The sequence below is a fragment of the Coturnix japonica genome, chromosome Z (genome assembly GCF_001577835.2).
Source record: "Coturnix japonica isolate 7356 chromosome Z, Coturnix japonica 2.1, whole genome shotgun sequence".
In the NCBI taxonomy this organism is placed as follows: domain Eukaryota; kingdom Metazoa; phylum Chordata; class Aves; order Galliformes; family Phasianidae; genus Coturnix; species Coturnix japonica.
This window is the reverse complement of record NC_029547.1, coordinates 13,413,198-13,430,398: the sequence shown is the minus strand read 5'-3', so window position 1 is coordinate 13,430,398 and position 17,201 is coordinate 13,413,198. Positions and strand designations below refer to the sequence as shown.

General features: G+C 38.0%; 1 protein-coding gene across 4 annotated transcripts in view; it reads left to right on the top strand.

Annotated features, from left to right (window-relative positions):
- PIK3R1 (phosphoinositide-3-kinase regulatory subunit 1) overlaps positions 1–17,201 on the top strand; it is a 58,094-nt gene that overhangs the window by 33,258 nt on the left and 7,635 nt on the right. For 2 of the 4 annotated variants that reach the window (XM_015848593.2, XM_015848594.2), the window contains 8 exons: positions 944–1,018; positions 3,681–3,812; positions 4,695–4,896; positions 5,089–5,168; positions 14,593–14,695; positions 15,382–15,480; positions 15,604–15,784; positions 16,234–16,359. In XM_015848593.2, coding sequence (XP_015704079.1) covers positions 944–1,018; positions 3,681–3,812; positions 4,695–4,896; positions 5,089–5,168; positions 14,593–14,695; positions 15,382–15,480; positions 15,604–15,784; positions 16,234–16,359 — 998 coding nt within the window. Of the gene's footprint in view, positions 1–943; positions 1,019–3,680; positions 3,813–4,694; positions 4,897–5,088; positions 5,169–10,789; positions 11,092–12,773; positions 13,261–14,592; positions 14,696–15,381; positions 15,481–15,603; positions 15,785–16,233; positions 16,360–17,201 lie in introns of those variants that run through there. The other 2 variants (XM_015848596.2, XM_015848595.2) reach the window with 2 other exon arrangements.

Genomic DNA, 17,201 nt, shown 5'->3' with positions numbered 1-17,201 from the left:
AAGACTGTGATCTTTTACTGAGTGAGAAGAGTTTGCTAATATCAGTGAGAAGGACCAGTGTTCAGCAGCAGTTTGAATAAACAATAACTGCTTCCAGGAAACACCAGTGATAATATTAGATTGCTGGTGTTCTGCTTCCTTGGGTACTGTCTCATTTCTTGTGTCTTCTGTCTTTTCCCTGAATTAACAAAATTGTAAACAGAATCTTTCACATGCAAGGATTGCATTAATGTCTTGTATTCAGGTGCATTCTGAAACATACTATATGATGCATACATCCTCTCTTACGGAAGTGATGTGACACACCCTGTTTACACACTGAGGTTTTAGTCTGTACAGATTGTCGGTGGTAACCCAAGACTTGCCTGTTCCTCAGAAGAGGCTGTATGTCTCTGTTAACTGCACAGAGTACCAAAGGGTGAGCTTGCTTGTACCTTAGTGTATTAATCTCAGTTAAGTCTATTCAGGCTTAACGCTAATTAGGACATGTCAGAATTTCTGTCCTGTCCCATTCCTGAGGTAGTATAGGTAGTATAGCTCAGGTAGTGTAACTCAGTAGAACTCAAGCTTCTTGCTTATTAAATAGGCCTGGTAAAGGAAGATCTGTCTCCAGTGTTGCTCCTGCAGGTTCTTCGCTTTACTGTGCTGCCAAATCCTGACCTTCTCTGGTCATGACATGGAGCACTGCACAGAGTATGGAGGTCTGATGGGATCTTGGATCTTCTGTGGCCAGCTCTATTTGCAAAACCAACTGTTAGCATGTACTGAGTAGTATATTACAGTTTTAAAAAGCAATTTTATTTAGTAGGAGGATGGTGGTTGGGTAATGTTGATAACGTTGCTAGTTTATTCTGCATGTACTTGCTTGAAGAATACAAAAGTGTGTTGTTACATGGCAGCAGTCACTGAAATACTAATACATCCCATCAATTTTGTTTTGAAGGTCTGGAGTGCTCAACTTTGTATGTAACACAAAGCTCAAGCAGCTCAGCAGAATTAAGACAAATTCTTGAGTGTGGTAAGTACAGCTCTCTTCCCTGAAGAACTAGATGGATTTCTGGGGTCACTCTGATCCCATTCTCTTTGCTCCCCTGCTCAGCTTAGGTATAACTTGATTCTAAATAATATAATAGGACAAATATGAGTATATATACAGCTGCACTATATATATATGTATATAGTGTTTGGGTTTTTTCTTTTGAAGCAAGAGAAGGATACATCATTCTTATAGTGCTATCAGTTACTTTGTTAACAAGTGGCCAATTATTTTCAGACAGTTCTGTGCATACGTATTTGTGGCTGAAGAGGCAATGGCTGAACGTTCCCTGTCTAATACAAAGATGATGACAGAAGGGAAAGAAAAAGATTTGAGCCAATGTTCCTGCAAAAGTTTGGGTTCTCAGGCTTTGGGCAATGAAAATGCTGTTACACCACTAATACCACGTAACCACTCAACTTCTCTGACATATAATTCCTTCTCCTCTGCTGTTATGGTTTTTTACTTTATCCCAGATTATATAGGTGTGGCAACACTTAGCTGCACTGTGAGAGATGAAGAGCTGTTGTAGCAGCAGTGCTTCACCATGCTTTTGCAATAGTGAGCAGTGTGAACTGCTTCTTGCATGAAGAAGCACAAAAATACATAGAGCTAGAAAATGAAACTGGTTACATGACGTGGTGCTAAATGAACTAAGCAAGCAACTCATACTCCTCTCTTCATTTTTAGTAATTACAAATATCAGCAAAATAAACATGAGGTGATGCTGTGAGTTGACCATTCCTTCAAATCAAAAGAGCATCTGCTCCTCTGTTGACTGTAATGGGAGAGAAGAAGTACATGCTTGAAAGCAGAGAGAGAGTATATGCATATGGTGCTAACAACCTAAGCCCTGTTTTTAGCATTGTAATTATATTTCAATCCATATAAATCCACATTTTTTACAGCACCAATATGAGCGTAGGTCTTAATTTATCAAAATCCCTTGTTAATTCTTTAAACTGGTGTATGCTTTTATGAAAGATTTGTCTATCTCCTAAGATCAAGAACTTGTGGTTTACATTTATTCTTACTTAAAATGTAATTAGGTTTGAGGAAAGGAAATCAGGACTTTACTTGTTGGTAACTGAGTCTCTTACTCTGTTCTCTTTAAGATATTTTCAGGGTCTTGCAGGACAGAGCCAGTGTGGTGGGTGTCCAGACACATGTGTGCAGAGAGATTGGATCTTTGCTGCCCACTCTCTTGATTTAGCAGCATGCAAGCTTTGTTCTCCAAGCTGTGAAGAGCATTAATGTGCTGTTCTGCTTGTGGTTAAAGTGCTCTGCATTTTAATTTGGATAACTGCCTATTAGGTTCAACACAGTGCTGTTTAGCTCCAAAATCAAAGCTGTCTTGCAGCTGGCCAGCTCAGTAGACAGAAGAGTTAAGGTCTGTTTTATGACTTTACACTCAAAAAGCTGCAGAGTAGCTCAAGTTAACTCTTACTCACACATTTATGTGCAGGAATGGGTCAACACTGGAAGAATCAGGACTTAATTTATGAAATAAATATCCTGGGAGTGACAGAACTGTTGAAAACTATTATGAATTTGTAGTTGGTCAGATTTCCTGACACTTAATTGCTTTTGTAGAATTCATAGCCACAGTGCAAGTTTTTTTCATTATTTTTTCAGAAGGATTCTTTGGGATTAAAATCTACTGGAAGCTTTCCTTTGGGGAAAACAGGAAGGAGCAGGAGGAGCACTGGGTGTCTCACTAACCTCTCTTGACTTTTTTCACAAAATATGTAGGCACACCATATAGCTGAGTTCTCTACCACCCAGTAGAATTTGGTTCAAGCTGGACAAGTACATTATAGAGTTATTTTACAGGAGACTTGACTGGCCTAAAAAGTTATTCAGCGCTGGTATCTCTAGATTCTTCTCCCCGATGTGGCTTTAAACTTTTGGGACTATACTGCATAAGACTTTCATGTTTTAAGAGGAAAATCAAGCTTGCTTGCACTATTCCTGTGTTTTCCTATTTTTAATTTTGCTGCTGATATTCCTTGCTGCAGCACTAAGAAGTAGTGGTACTCTCAGACCTTAGTTTGAGTCACAACAATACTGGAAGGATACCAGGTTTTACAAGATAAATCCCAACTGCTAGATAAAACAGTGAGCACCTAGTTCTGCGCATGTGTGTTTGTGTCCACTTACTCACATAAATATTTACAGACATGGGGCCCGAAGTTGTTAATTGAGCTTCCACTCATGATCGCACTAGCTGTCAGCAGAGACCCTGCATTTGAGCGAAGCCTTGATTAATACTTACTTCTTACACAAAATATTTATAGGCAAAACGGAGACCTGTTAAAAATATTCTGAGATTCCATAACATTACCAACATAAAGCAAATCTCTACCATGAGTTCAGTCTAGCACAGTGTATGACTGAAGGCCACACAGAATTGAAAGTTATTTGTTTCATCAGATGTGAAAAGCCAGGGCACAGTGTTGAGTGCTATATATTCAAGCCTTAATGAAGTGTTTTGATGTTTTAGATTGATTATTTCTTCTGAGTTGTTCATCATAAACCAGATATTAATTAGCAGTTCTGGCTTGTTATGAGGAGGTAATATCATAAGTCTACATTTTTCTTCTAAATGCTCATGTCTTAGAAGCATGTTCTTCTTTCCTTCCAGATGCCTCTTCATTGGATTTAGAAACTTATGATGTGCACACTTTATCAGATGCTCTCAAGAGGTATCTCCTAGATCTGCCAAATCCCATAATTCCAGCAACTGTTTACAGTGACATAATCTCTGTTGCTCAAGGTATGAATACCAGATTGTTTCAAATGTCAAACAAAAAGCTTTTTTTTTAGGATTTTGAGTTCTCAGTGATCCAGCACATAACCCAGAGAACAAGAAAGATTCTGCACAACCTGGCAATATCTCAGAAAAAAATAGACATCTTTACTGTTTTTGATGGGAGCTGTTTCAGTTCAGATCTAGATCTGCATTATGTGCTTAGTTAAGCATAATAGAAAATATATGGGATAGCGTAATTCTCTGCATTTTAGTGGGTAGAATGACTATAGAAAAACTGGGGGGAAAAAATCAAGGACTTATCTGTGTGCGGAAAGCTAATTTTTAACTTTTTATCAGTGCTGACAAAGTAAATGTATTAGAGGTCATGGTGTTCTGCAGTATGTTGGGAGTTACAGATTATGAAGTGACAAATACATGCATGTAAGATTCATCATCTATGGTGCTCATTTCAAACAGACAGCTTACAGGCTTCCAGCTCATCAGCCAAGTATTCTGTTGTATGTCTCAGGACAGGATATTGTTACTGGTAACCTTCAAAGTTAGAACAGCACCTGTGAGGCTTATCTAGTGCATCTCAGAATTACCCAATCATGTGTGACGCTAAACACAAGACAGACTTCTACCAGTACACTCTGAACACATTGTGGTTTTTACCAAAATGCATATCTGTTTCCATTTGACTTCTGAATACTTGTTCTCTTTCTTTTCACCAAGCATTTCACTTCTTTTCCAAAGAAGAAACAAATCTTACAGCACTAAAGAAGGACTGAATTTTCATTATTCTTTTGCAAAGTTGATGCTTTCAAAGTAGTGACATATTTTTACATTTTACTTGCTGAATATTCCCATGCTGATATCGAGATCCTTTTATCTGTTTATTTGCAGATGTGCAGAGCTCGGAAGAATATGCACAGTTGCTGAAGAAACTCATTAGATCTCCAAATATACCTCACCAATACTGGCTCACACTCCAATATTTGCTCAAACATTTCCTCAGACTTTGTCAAGCCTCCAGCAAAAACCTCTTGAATGCGAGGTCTCTAGCTGAAATTTTCAGCCCTCTCCTTTTCAAATTCCAGATAGCAAGGTACGTGGGACATCTTTATTATATTCATAACTTGGGTTAACTGTATACAAAAGTAATTGTAATGAATCGATTCTGTGACGTGACTTACAGTGGGGAGAGTATTCTGGTAAATTTTTCCAATTCTTTTGATTAATACTAGGGTAAAACATTTGTATTTTTCCTGCTTCTTACTGTCTAATCCATCTCCTACAGCTCTGATAATACTGAACACCACATAAAGATTCTAGAGGTTTTAATTACAAGTGAATGGAATGAGAGGCAGCCTGTACCAGGTAAAAGTTATTTCTGATTTTATAAGTTATGCAGAGTCATTTTTTTTAATAGTAGAATTCAGCTTGAGGACAATAAATATTTGTTGCTTTTCTTTCTGTTCAAACAGTGTAAAATGCATAATTATAGAACTATGCTGTTTATATTTTTCGTAGTGATGTGTAACATCTGTTTTATAAGAGATTATCTTTTTCGTTAAATCAGCCTAGTATCCATTGTTTCTATAGCCTTAGGATTTTCATTTCTTTTTCATTAAGGAAAGAACACAAGTTTTGTAATTTCAAGACCTGTAAACCAATAAAATGTGTATCATGCTGTAGAGGTGGGAGGAGTAAATTCTGGAGATTTTATTTAATTGTCACTCAACTCCTATAGCTTTCATAGAACTGCAGTAGCTCAGAGATCATCTGAAGAAGTCAAGGCTTTCTCTTTTTGTTTGTTATATATGTTTTTTAATCCAGAGACTCAAAAAATTCATTTATCAATAAACTGCAGAAAATATTAAAAACACATTCAAGAAAATTAGATGATAATCATTTTGGTGCTGTGAGTTAGCATATAGTTTAGTCGATATACTAAAAAACCTTTCTCGTTTATGCAGAAATCCCTCTTTTAAAATCAAATACTTGGTAGAAGCAAGGCAGAGTTGCGTACTGTGTACAAAGGAAATTATTAACATAGGGACACTGTATGTGTTAGATTGAAGTAATTCCTTTTACAGCCTGTTAACAAAGAGTACCTGAGCAAAGGATAGAGCACTGGGCATGGTATAGCAGTATTCACAGTACAACGTGAAGTTCATGTCAGTAGGATTCATAGGGCTGCTTCAAGTTTCAAAGGGCTGGAACACAGCAGCAGAAAAACAGCAGCAAAAGCCTACCTTATTGCTAGTATTACATGTAGGCACATTCTGTAATCCCCTTCATCAAAAAATGATTAATTTAAAATGTCTAAAGCAAAGGTTTTTGTTCCCACTGCTTTGATTGGAAGGTTTTTCCAACCTTGCCAACTCTATTAATTTGGAATGTTTCCCTTACAGCTAGTGCAAGTGTATTTTCAGCTGATTTATAGTTCCTTGGTATTTTTCACTTGCCTCAAAATAGTTTAGCAGGCATTTCCAGAACCACTCTGCATTTCTGTTCCTAATGTTACATTAAAACCAGGAGAGTTTGAACTACTAATGACTACTTGTATTTCCTTATTAAAAATCTGTAAATAACTGCTTATTATTAGAGAATGAGTTTTTCTTTGCCACACATTTAAAGCATTAAGAAGGAAAACACATTATTGAATCCCTCTGTGCCTGACAGAGTTTGATAATAGCAGTTTGTGAGATTATGTGTTTGCAGGTACTTTAAGATATATAGATTTACGTTGCTTGAGATAGTGATGTGTGGGATAGAGTCAGTATTGTTTCTGAAGTTGCAAAGTGAGAGTTACAGAAGTTGCACTTAAGATCACTTATTTGCATATAGTCCCCAGTTGCTTCATATGAGGAATATACAAAAGTGAAAGGTGTTAATGTTAGAACTACTAATGAGGAAACAGTCATCCTGAGAGTAACATCAGAGCGCTGGAAGAAGTGTGGCTGTATTCATCAGATTCAGAGTTTGATGCTGTATTAACAATTAAGCATTAGTCATTAAAAACAAATATTTGTTTTGAATATTGCCTCTGAGTTAATTAATATTTTGTAATGCGGTTGTTTATTTTGAGGATCCTTCTGGGATTTCTCACAAGGCAAAAATAGATCTCTTTGTGTGTGACAGCTCATCCTGAACAATGCAGTATTTTTAGTAGAACATTTGCACATCTATTAATATGCTGAAAAAAGCTCAGGTATAAGTTTTCGAACTTTGCAGTCTGCATTTAGCTACTCTGCTCTTAGGCACATAAGCCACTTGAAAATGTTCTGAAAGTTTAATCTTTATTGAATGCTGAAGGAGTCTCCAGGATTTGGACACAAGCCTGTGCTCAGCACCAAAATCATTCCGGACCATTTGTAGTGCTGTGTTTTTATAGTTCTCATAGAACTCTGAAAGGTGCATTTTTCCAAATTAAGAACTTCAAGATAATTGATCGCAGTGGCTTGAATTTCCATAAAAATGTTTAGAGGCATTGTAATAAAGGAAAATGTTTATTAAAGGGAATTTATTTGTCACAAAAGTGTTCTGAGAATGACCGTCTATAATAGAACTTTTAAAATTTCAGAAGTTTTAAACAGAAGGAATCTTACTTGTTGAAAATAGTGCAGTGACAATTATGCAGTTATGAGTAAGCCAGTGCTGACAGTTTCTTTTCTTTTTCACAGGCTGAGGTGTTAGCATCCTCCTTTCTTTTTTCTTTCTGTTATTCTGGATGAAAACATACCATCTAAAATGAGCTGTACATCAAATTCTAGTGGTATCTTAGGCAGTGAATAGATAGAGAAAATGCTTGCCTAGATCTGAATGATCAGAGTAGGGAAAAGACCTTCACAGAACTGTGGGTCTTTTCAATGCCCCTTCACCCACTAACTGTGGGTCTAAATTCAGCACAATAGAAAATATGCCAATTGGAATGCTATAATATATTGGACATCCTATAGCAGAAGTGATGCCTGCACAGTGTAGCACAAAAACAGGCATTTACTGCTAGGCCATTATAGGATTAATATTATTTCTTAGTCAAACAGAAACTATGGTCTGAATTTCTTTTTCCCTGTAACTGCAGCAAACTCTGTATTTTGTTGTTGTTTCAGTAACATTTAGCCCTTCACAAAGTTGAAATACCAAAGCTAGAATGCTTCTAGTGCCTGTGTTTGTAGTATGTATGTATGTAGAAGATGCAGAAGTGTTGCTGACGTGACAAGTAACTCTCTGTTTGACAAAGGTTAGGAATAGGTCTGGGTGGGGAATGTGGAGCAATCAGGGTCCTTCTGAAGTAGTGTAGAGCAACACTGGGTGTGCAAGAAGATGTATTCTAGGGCAGGGAAGTGAAGGGGAAGGAGGAAGATGTGGACAGCAAGAGGAACATGGGGAGCCAATGGTGGCATTGTGGGCAGGGGCTGGAAGGAGCTGCTGCATGGTACCCACCTTGAGACTGGCTGTCCCCTTTGTATGATAAGCACAGGGATATGGGTTTTACTATTCATGAGGTCATAGTTAAGAAGTGAGATAAGTGAGAGTGTCTTACATCTAACTGCTGGGGATTCAGTGAGAATCCTGGTAGTATCACCAAGGTGCAGGCATTTTTCTTTTAGCTGTACAAAAGATCAGCAAGATTAGCAGATGGTAATCAGTGGGGTAGGGGGGAAGGGGAGGTGTTATAGAGGCTCTTCCTTTTTTTCTGGAAATCTGTCTCAGTGGTGCCCTGAACTGTGCTGGTCAGGTTCAGCTCACAGTCCTGCCTGTAGGGCACAGGGAGGAAGGTATGAATGCTGCCCCTTGTCTGAACTTTTCATCATCATATCACAGGTTTTGCTGGGCTGTTGGCTGTGCAGAACGTGGTTTAGTGTGTGAGCAGGGGCAGTACCTCCCCTGGGAGAACTTCATATCAGCTGTTGTGCATTGGCTTCTCACCCAGCAGAGGGCTCCCCTTTTAAGCTAATGGAAGTCAGGCTTCATAACTGGTGTGGTGAAGAGCAAAATGTGCTGATGATGTCATCTCTAGCAATGCTGATTTCTTGCATTAGATCTTGACAGTAGGGCATACTTTTTATTTCTAAATACCAATTTGAATGTATTCAGTAAAACTGAAATATGTGGCATTGTAAGAATTGCTTACAGATTAATGTATGTTAATTTATATTTGTACATAAGTGTATGCAAACCAGATTTGATCAGTCCTTTTTTCTGCTTATTGCATCACTTTATAGAAATAAATCGGTTATTGATAGATGAGCACCGTGCTTAAGACTGCAAAAAGAAGTATGCCGTTGCTTTCTGTAAATGCAGATCTATTGATCCAGTGGGCACCACTCAGTGTGTTGAAATTTCAATTTGAATAAAAGTTAAGAAGAGGTGGTTGTGTGAAAATGCTGGAGCCTGCATGTAAGAATCTAGTCTTTGGGCAGTATGTGTGGTTCCTTCTGCAGGATGATGAGATGTTCAGTTTTGTACAAGGCAGAGGAATAAAAAAAAAAGAAAAAAAAAGACTGGACTTAGGAACAGAGTCTTATATTTCATCTCTGCATGTGTACCCTTGCTTTTTAAAATGATAAGCAATGAAATGAACCAACTTTGGGTTGTCTTATCTTCTTTGAAAATGTGCATCTGTATCTTGGCCCTATTAAACAAAAAAATTGTTATCAAGCTCTTTCCTAATTTTTAGCAGTAAATAGGAGGCAAATCAGTTACCATCAGGTTCTACGCTATTCCTCTGCTGCTGCTGTGCAGTGCCATGCACAAATGAGCATCTTCATATGCTGCATGCTGTCCATTTATGATGGCACTGCTTTAAATTTTATGTATAACCAATAATTGTTCCTGTAGGCAAAGGCTAAAATTTGGAAATCTGGGTGATTTTTATAGGTAAAGTTAATCTATCAGCTATAAAACATTAAAAATGTGCTGAAGATATTTGAGATTTAATAGTATAATAAGTATAAACAAACTTTGGTAGGTGCAGTATTTTGTAGCACAGATGGGTTTGGAAAGGGGGAATGTTTGTGGGGTTACAATTTCAGTGCTATTTGACTGCCAGAAAGAGCGCAAACACGGCTCACAGGACTCTGCTACCAGAAGTTCTCAATTGTTTCCAAAAAGCAGGAACAAAATACTCACCCTCATCTCCTTCCTCATTTCTCTGAACTGCACCCTGTGGTCTGCTGCTTCTCTTCTCATTTTGGATGTACTTCCTTGTAAAGGTATAGCTGGCAAAGAAGTTAAGTTTGGTGCACAAAACGGAGCAGGTTCTTCAATTGCTGCTCCATTCTTTAAGTCAGATCACCACCAAACAGTAAGACAAGGAAGATAGATTTGACCTGGACTGCTCCCTCTCTGGACAGTCCCTTTTCCCACCTGCCTGCATGAAGTGAGTAACCTTGGCGTGCTGGCAAAAAATATGGATACAGAGAGGTGTTTTCTCTGCTATTTGCACTTTACAAGAACTGGGTAAAATGCCTCACAGCTTCAATCTGAGGGTTTTCATGCAACACCTGTATTTGTGATACAGAGAAGTAGGGGATGCTGTGGTTGCAAACAGGCTGTTTTGCTCGCACAGGGCTGGCCTAAGAGATGCAGCTCTTTTCAAGGAAGATTTTGATTGTTTTATTTTTCTGCAGAAAGTGAGCCACTTCCTGTAGTTAGTTTGTTCTTAGCGTGTTTCTTCAGTACTGCACTCAGCAGCAAGTTACAGAGCCTATTTAGGGCCTCTTACAATGGTCTTCTCGCTTACTTAGCTAAAATGAGAAAGTTAGCCCTGCATTGACCACTTGTTGGCTGATGACAACTTTTACTTTGAATTTGGCTCCCCTCCCCCACCTGAAATCCCTGGCTCAGCAAATATTTGAACCTGCCCAAGTTAATCATGAAACTGAGATCTTTATCTCTGAGAGACATGCAAGCTACTGAGGGTGGTGGTTTTCTTTTTTTTTTTTTTTTTTTTTTTACAGTACTAAAGTCAGGTTCACTTTTTAATGATGAACCAGAGTTAAGTGGATACCTTCTGCAGAACACAGAGCTGTAAGCAGTTGAGAAGAGGCAGAAGGCTGGGATTTTCTCATTGCACGTTGCAGAGATTTTGGTGGAACAGTGGTTGGAAACCAGTCTTGTTTTTCAGAATTATCTTCTGCTTCAGAGAAGTTTTCCTCAAAGAAGTTCTTTGTTTTGCCTTTTTATTTTGTTAAGAGAGATTTTCATGAGAGGAAGCCAGTTTTTCAAGTTGCTGGATTATCTTTTCAGACTGCATTGCAAGGGCGAGCAGTTGTGATGCATAATTTACAAAGTAAGTGAATTCTGAATTTCTTTGTGTGTTTTTTCATCGCCTTGTGGAATTATTTTACTGTAACTGATTACCAAGTAGGGATTTTGTGGTCTTAAAATATGGGAGTGAAGGTCAGGTACCTGCAGGTTACGCAGGGAAACGCCTGTCTGCCTCCTGTCTTTCCCTGCCCGCGAGCGAGCCTGCCCTGGGCTGAGCAGCAGCCTGCTTGTGCAGCACGCCAGACTGAACTCAGCCACAGGAGAACTAAATTCTCCTGAAAGACTTCATTGACCAGAACAAAAAAGGTTGCTGAGCCCACATTTGACCTAAGTGCAGCGATGTAGTCTTTGCAGGCACTCTTTGTAACCTCATTTAAATAATTACCTTGGCAACTCAGTGTTTAGGTAGCAGGTGGGCAAACGTTGGAGCGTGGTGTCAGGACTTGTGCATGGGATGAGTTCAAGTATCCTGTTTCGCTTTGAAAATGGAAGGAATCTTTGGAGCATGTCTACCTAAGCAGGGAGGGGAGTCTGCTGCTTCACAACAAATTTGAGCTCGTTAACATATAAAGCAAACCAGCGTGCATTTTTTGTAACTGTTAGTAATGCAGACATGTTCTGATGTGTTAACGCTTGCGTGAAGGCGGTGGGCTGGTGAGGGGAGCAGAGGGAGGGGGGGAGATATGTGTGAAATCCTTGGGAAGGGTAGAAATTGTCTTAATTTTTTAATGAGTATTTGTGAGATGATAGAGCATGTTTCAGCTGCAGCAGGATTCCTTATGATGAGGCACAGATAGTTGCTACAGTTACCCTTTGTTGTGGTTATTTTTGGCATCTGGTTTTCTGCTGCCATAGAGGATAGTGAGGGTGAAGCATTCGGATTGCTTTCAACAGCACTCTGCTTTGGAATCAATAGTCTGTTCTGTGTGTGTTTCCCAAAGAGGTCTGACAGAGCAGCAGCCCGTGGTGGGGGGTTGGAAGGAATATTTCTGAGCACCAGGAGTACATGGGAGGCATGAAGTCAAGTTTGGAAGAGGACGTTAAAAAAGGACTCTTGCTTGTAAAAATAGTTAACTTGGCAAATATCTCAATGAGAACAGGGTAAAGACGCGGTGTGAAAAGGTAAACTAAATCCTGTTGTATCCTGACAGACTGGCGTTTCATATTCAGCAGAATGATTTTTCAGGATCTTAACTCAGTCTTTTTACTTTCTTCCATAGCGTAGGAGAACCTGGTGAACGTAAAGCTACAATATTTGATGTTTAGGTTTCAAAATGAGTTAGTCCAGATCAATTGGAATTGTATTTTATTATAAAGTGATACCCAGGGGGAGGCATCTATTGCAGTGCAGCCACTTTATATAGTAATTCTAGGAGCATCAGATCTGTGTGCCCATTAAAATACAGAAATCTGTACAGTTTGAAAACCTAATCCATATTTCATTATGTGGACGCATACATGCCTAAGTACATGTGTGTGTAATGGGTGTATAACGGATACAGATGCACACAGACATGCACGCAGAGTCATGCTCTTATTCCCTTCCCCATCATTAGCATGTACAGAAACCCTCCAAAGCCTTTTTAACGATAAACTCCAGGCATCTGAGTAGGAAAATGGATCTGAGAAGTGACCTACCTATCCATAAAGGGAGCTGCGCTGTGTGTGAGCGTGCATGTGTTGTGTGCGCGTGTGTGTGAGAGCTACGTGCTGCAGCATATCAGCCTTTTGTCATCCTGCCAGCCTTGGACTGTACCATGCTGCAAAGTCAGGAGAACGAAATGGAAAGAAGGGTGTGCAAGGAGAGCCTGCTCACGTCTTTTTGCTCGTGATATCAGGTTTATATTGCGGTTCTGCTAAATGCCGGTTCTTTCTGAAACTGAAATTGTTTTAAGATTAATGTAGGACAAAATGATGAAACAGGAGTGGTCTGGTGACATTATTTTGACATGATTGGCTGAGGATTATGATGTAATAGGTTACAGTGCAGCCCCTTATAGGTTTTAAAATGAATTCCAAGACACCATTACAAAGAGAGCCTGACTCTTTCCTTCTATCTGAGCTTACTCAGTGAAACTCATACAAATGTACAATACTGTTTGGAATATGGAAGAACTGGATATAGAATATCCTAAGGCAGATATAAACTGTGGCACAGACTTGATGTTTTACATAGAAATGGATCCACCAGGTAAAGCTGCAGTCTTATTATGGAAGACTTAATTCCTTTTCATCTGTATGGTAGCTGCTGAAAAATTCGTAGTGGATATGTAGGATTTATTTACATTGTCATTGATACAAGTACTTTTTTTCCTTAATAAGAATTAAGTTGTGTTTTAGTGCATGGTTATAGTAACTAGAATCATAACCTGTAGAAATACCTTCCTGCTTACTTAATTGATTTTTTTCTGAATTGATCTGTTTCTGTTTTGATTTTTTTTTTTTTTTCTGTCTGTTGTTCATTTATTTTATAATTATTCTTTGCTATATTTGTTCAACGCTGTGGCTAAAGAGAGATGCTGTAATAGCACTTATTTTCCGAAGCAATGATTATGAACTGTTGGTTTGGATTGATTAGGAAGAACTAATTTTAAAATAAGTTAATTATTATTAATTGTATTCTTGATATCACATCATCTTTTCATATCATGTAAAATACTGTGCTCTCTTTATTTTCATTGCATCATCTTTTGCAGGCAGTATAATATACATACAGGGACATTCATAAGGAGTGTAGTACTTAGTGAGAAAGTAAAAGAGCTGGGATGATTTTTTATTCCTGACCCCAATATAGTCCCCCTTGCTAGTAAGTCAGGAGTGCTGCAGTGTCTTCCTCTGGCACCCACTGGTATACGTATGCATCTTTGACATTGAGGAAAGGGGATGTGGTTTTTAATCAGCTCTGGCATTTGAAATACAATTTATTCTGAAGAATTCTGAGATTAACACAAGTGATATTTGGGTCACAGATAGGTTTCTTAAAGTGATTTTTGGCAAATCATTGCACGGAATGCGGAGGATCATGGAAATCCAGTTTATAACATTAAAACGTACAGTACTGCTGTGGGTTTGCATCTCTTATTGCTCAGCTTCTTGGTGAGAAAACAGCATTACTGTAAGATCACTGAATAGGAGAAAAGAAGATTAATTTCTGCATGTTTTATTATTTATAGTTAACGGAGATAGTGGAAAAAGGTAAAATCAAACTTCAGAATCTTTTATTTTGTTTTTCAAATGCTTTTATCACAGTAGGAGGAGATAGGTGTTAAATTTTGCTGAAAATACACTGTTGCAAGACTAATGTAGTTTTTTGTTTGTTTGTTTGTTTGTTTTAAACACTACATGTATCTTCTTATATTGTTTTGAGAAAAATTCCTTTGGCTACTTTTGAATACTGCTGGAGGTGGAAAACTCCATCTCATAACTGTTTCTTTTCTCATTCATGTAATAATCTGTGATTTCAAGGGATATGTGGTCATGTTTTCAATGAGCTATAATGAACTTTTTCCCCCTTTATTTGTAGCGCTGCCTCCTAAGCCACCGAAACCTAATACTGTAACTAACAACGGCATGAATAACAACATGTCATTACAAGATGCTGAATGGTACTGGGGAGATATATCAAGGTAAATCAGTTCAAGCCATGTAGTTCTCATGTTTGACTTCATATTCTTGCTGCGTTATTCTTTGTGTATATACTATGCTTAGGTACAGAAAAAATTACAGTAATAAGAGCTATTTTTAGGATATTTTCCAACACAGTCGTATCACAGTTGGTTTTATTCCAGACATGACTAAAAAGTTACTGGCAGCCCATTAGAATGCAATACATGAAATGATTTTGTGATTGTTCTGTTGTTCTAAGATAGCTGTATGAAATACTAGAATGAAAAGAGAACGCTGAGAAATAAGTTTTTTTTTTCTTGCTTTTCATCCAGAACCTCAACTGTAGGCACAATAGTTAACAAGCCAGACTAACAAGTGCTATGTATTAGCAACATTTTTAACTGTACTATATATAGGTACATTAGACCAGCACTGGCTGCTCCAATTGCGCAGGCTTGTATGAACAAGCAGAACTCTGCAAGAATATCATTTTGTTTCAGCAGTGAGAGGGCATAGAATATACTGTTTTTGTATCCCAGTTGTTCTCTAGTAGTAGTAAATAAGCTATTAAATAACTGTCTGTCTTTATATGGAGATCAAGGAGGCTTATTAAAAAGTTATTTTAAAGCAAGAATTTAGAGCACAGAGAGATGGTAAAGGAGTGAGAAGTAACTGAAATGATTAGTTACTTTTGCTTTCATTTTAGAGAAGAAGTGAATGAGAAACTTCGAGACACTGCTGATGGTACCTTTTTGGTACGAGATGCTTCAACCAAAATGCATGGGGACTACACACTTACTCTGAGGTAAGATAGTTATGCTAGATCTGTAATAACCTGACTGCAAAATGCAGTACTGCACTGAAGATAGTGTTCTTTGGGAAATAGTACTCCAACTATGCCTGACCTTTTAACTAACTTTATTTGCAGGAAAGGAGGAAATAACAAATTAATCAAAATATTTCACCGAGATGGGAAATACGGCTTTTCTGACCCACTGACATTTAATTCAGTTGTGGAACTGATTAACCACTACCGCAATGAGTCTCTTGCTCAGTACAACCCCAAGCTGGATGTCAAGTTGCTGTATCCAGTCTCCAAGTACCAGCAGGTAATTTAGTCTATTTCTTTTGTGTTCCACTTAAATACAGAGAAATTACTGTGGACTGGGGAATTGTTGGTTACAAAGAATTTCAGCCCTGTTAATATTTGAAAAAAATGAATATGAAAGTGGCTGTTTTTGTTTAAAACTAACTCCAGAAACTGCTTATAAATAATTTAAACCTTAAGTACTGCAGATACATTAGTAAGAAATAAACTTTTGTTAATAAATAGCCCACTCATTGCAGATGAAATATATCATTTCTAGTATAAACTGCACACTTGTCACGCAAAACTGTTTGGTTTTTTTAATGCAGATTGTGCATATAGTACATCTTACCTCTATATTGATAGAAGAGGTGTCACATTTACCATGTAAATATTTGGATATTTTTAAGCAGTTCAAAAAATCTGTGCAGTGTATTGTTGATTTATGAAATATCTTTTCTTTACTCCCAGGATCAGGTTGTAAAAGAGGATAGCATTGAAGCCGTGGGTAAGAAATTACATGAGTACAACACACAGTTCCAAGAAAAAAGCCGAGAATATGACAGACTCTATGAAGACTACACAAGAACATCTCAGGTAGGACAGATCTGAAACCAAGAGACTAATGTGTGTTAAGAAAAATGTTACTGTGAATTCATAGTGCCATCTTCTTCCTTCCTCCTCTCTACCACTGCCTTTACTGTTGTCCAAAACCAGGAAAATAACATACTTGATGTGCTAGCTTAGTGCAGTGGAATTGCTTACTTGTGTTTGAACAGTCACCGCCTGCAACCTAACACTATGCTCAAGACTAACACATGTGTCCAAAAAAGCAGCCACAAATCTACTTTGACTTACTAGCAGTTTTTTATACTGTCCTATTCTGTCCAAATTAAGGTTTTCAAGACAGATGTGTAAGGAAGCATTCTGTTTTAACACCAGTTTTTAAAAGATCTGCTTTCAACTAAGCAGGCTGGAGGGATGGCATGTAGATACAATGACTGAATGAAAAGCTGCCTCTATCCTTTCATTTTAATCGATTATTAGCCAAGTCTTGAAGCACTGGTGAACTAGCAGTTTTACACCACTGGAATCCAGACTGCTCCTTAAACTTAGCAGAAAATAAGACTGAAAGTAAGTAATAGAAGAAAGATGGGGGTGTGCAGGCAACTTTTCATTTCATTACTTCAAAGACTTAGCTACTGACTAGCTATGTAGAGGCAGGAGGATGGACTAGATGACTTCTGGATACCTGTCTGTTCCACTGGCTTTTAATGTTTTATTTGAGAAAGTCAGCTGTACTTCTAAGGACTTTGTCTTGATACAGAGGGAAAAATAGATTACCAGAGAGCTTTAATCCTCAGAAATGAAACTTATTTATACAAAACAGAGGCTGCATCTAACACTGTCTAGCCATTTTTCTTTCTTGGAAAGCTTCA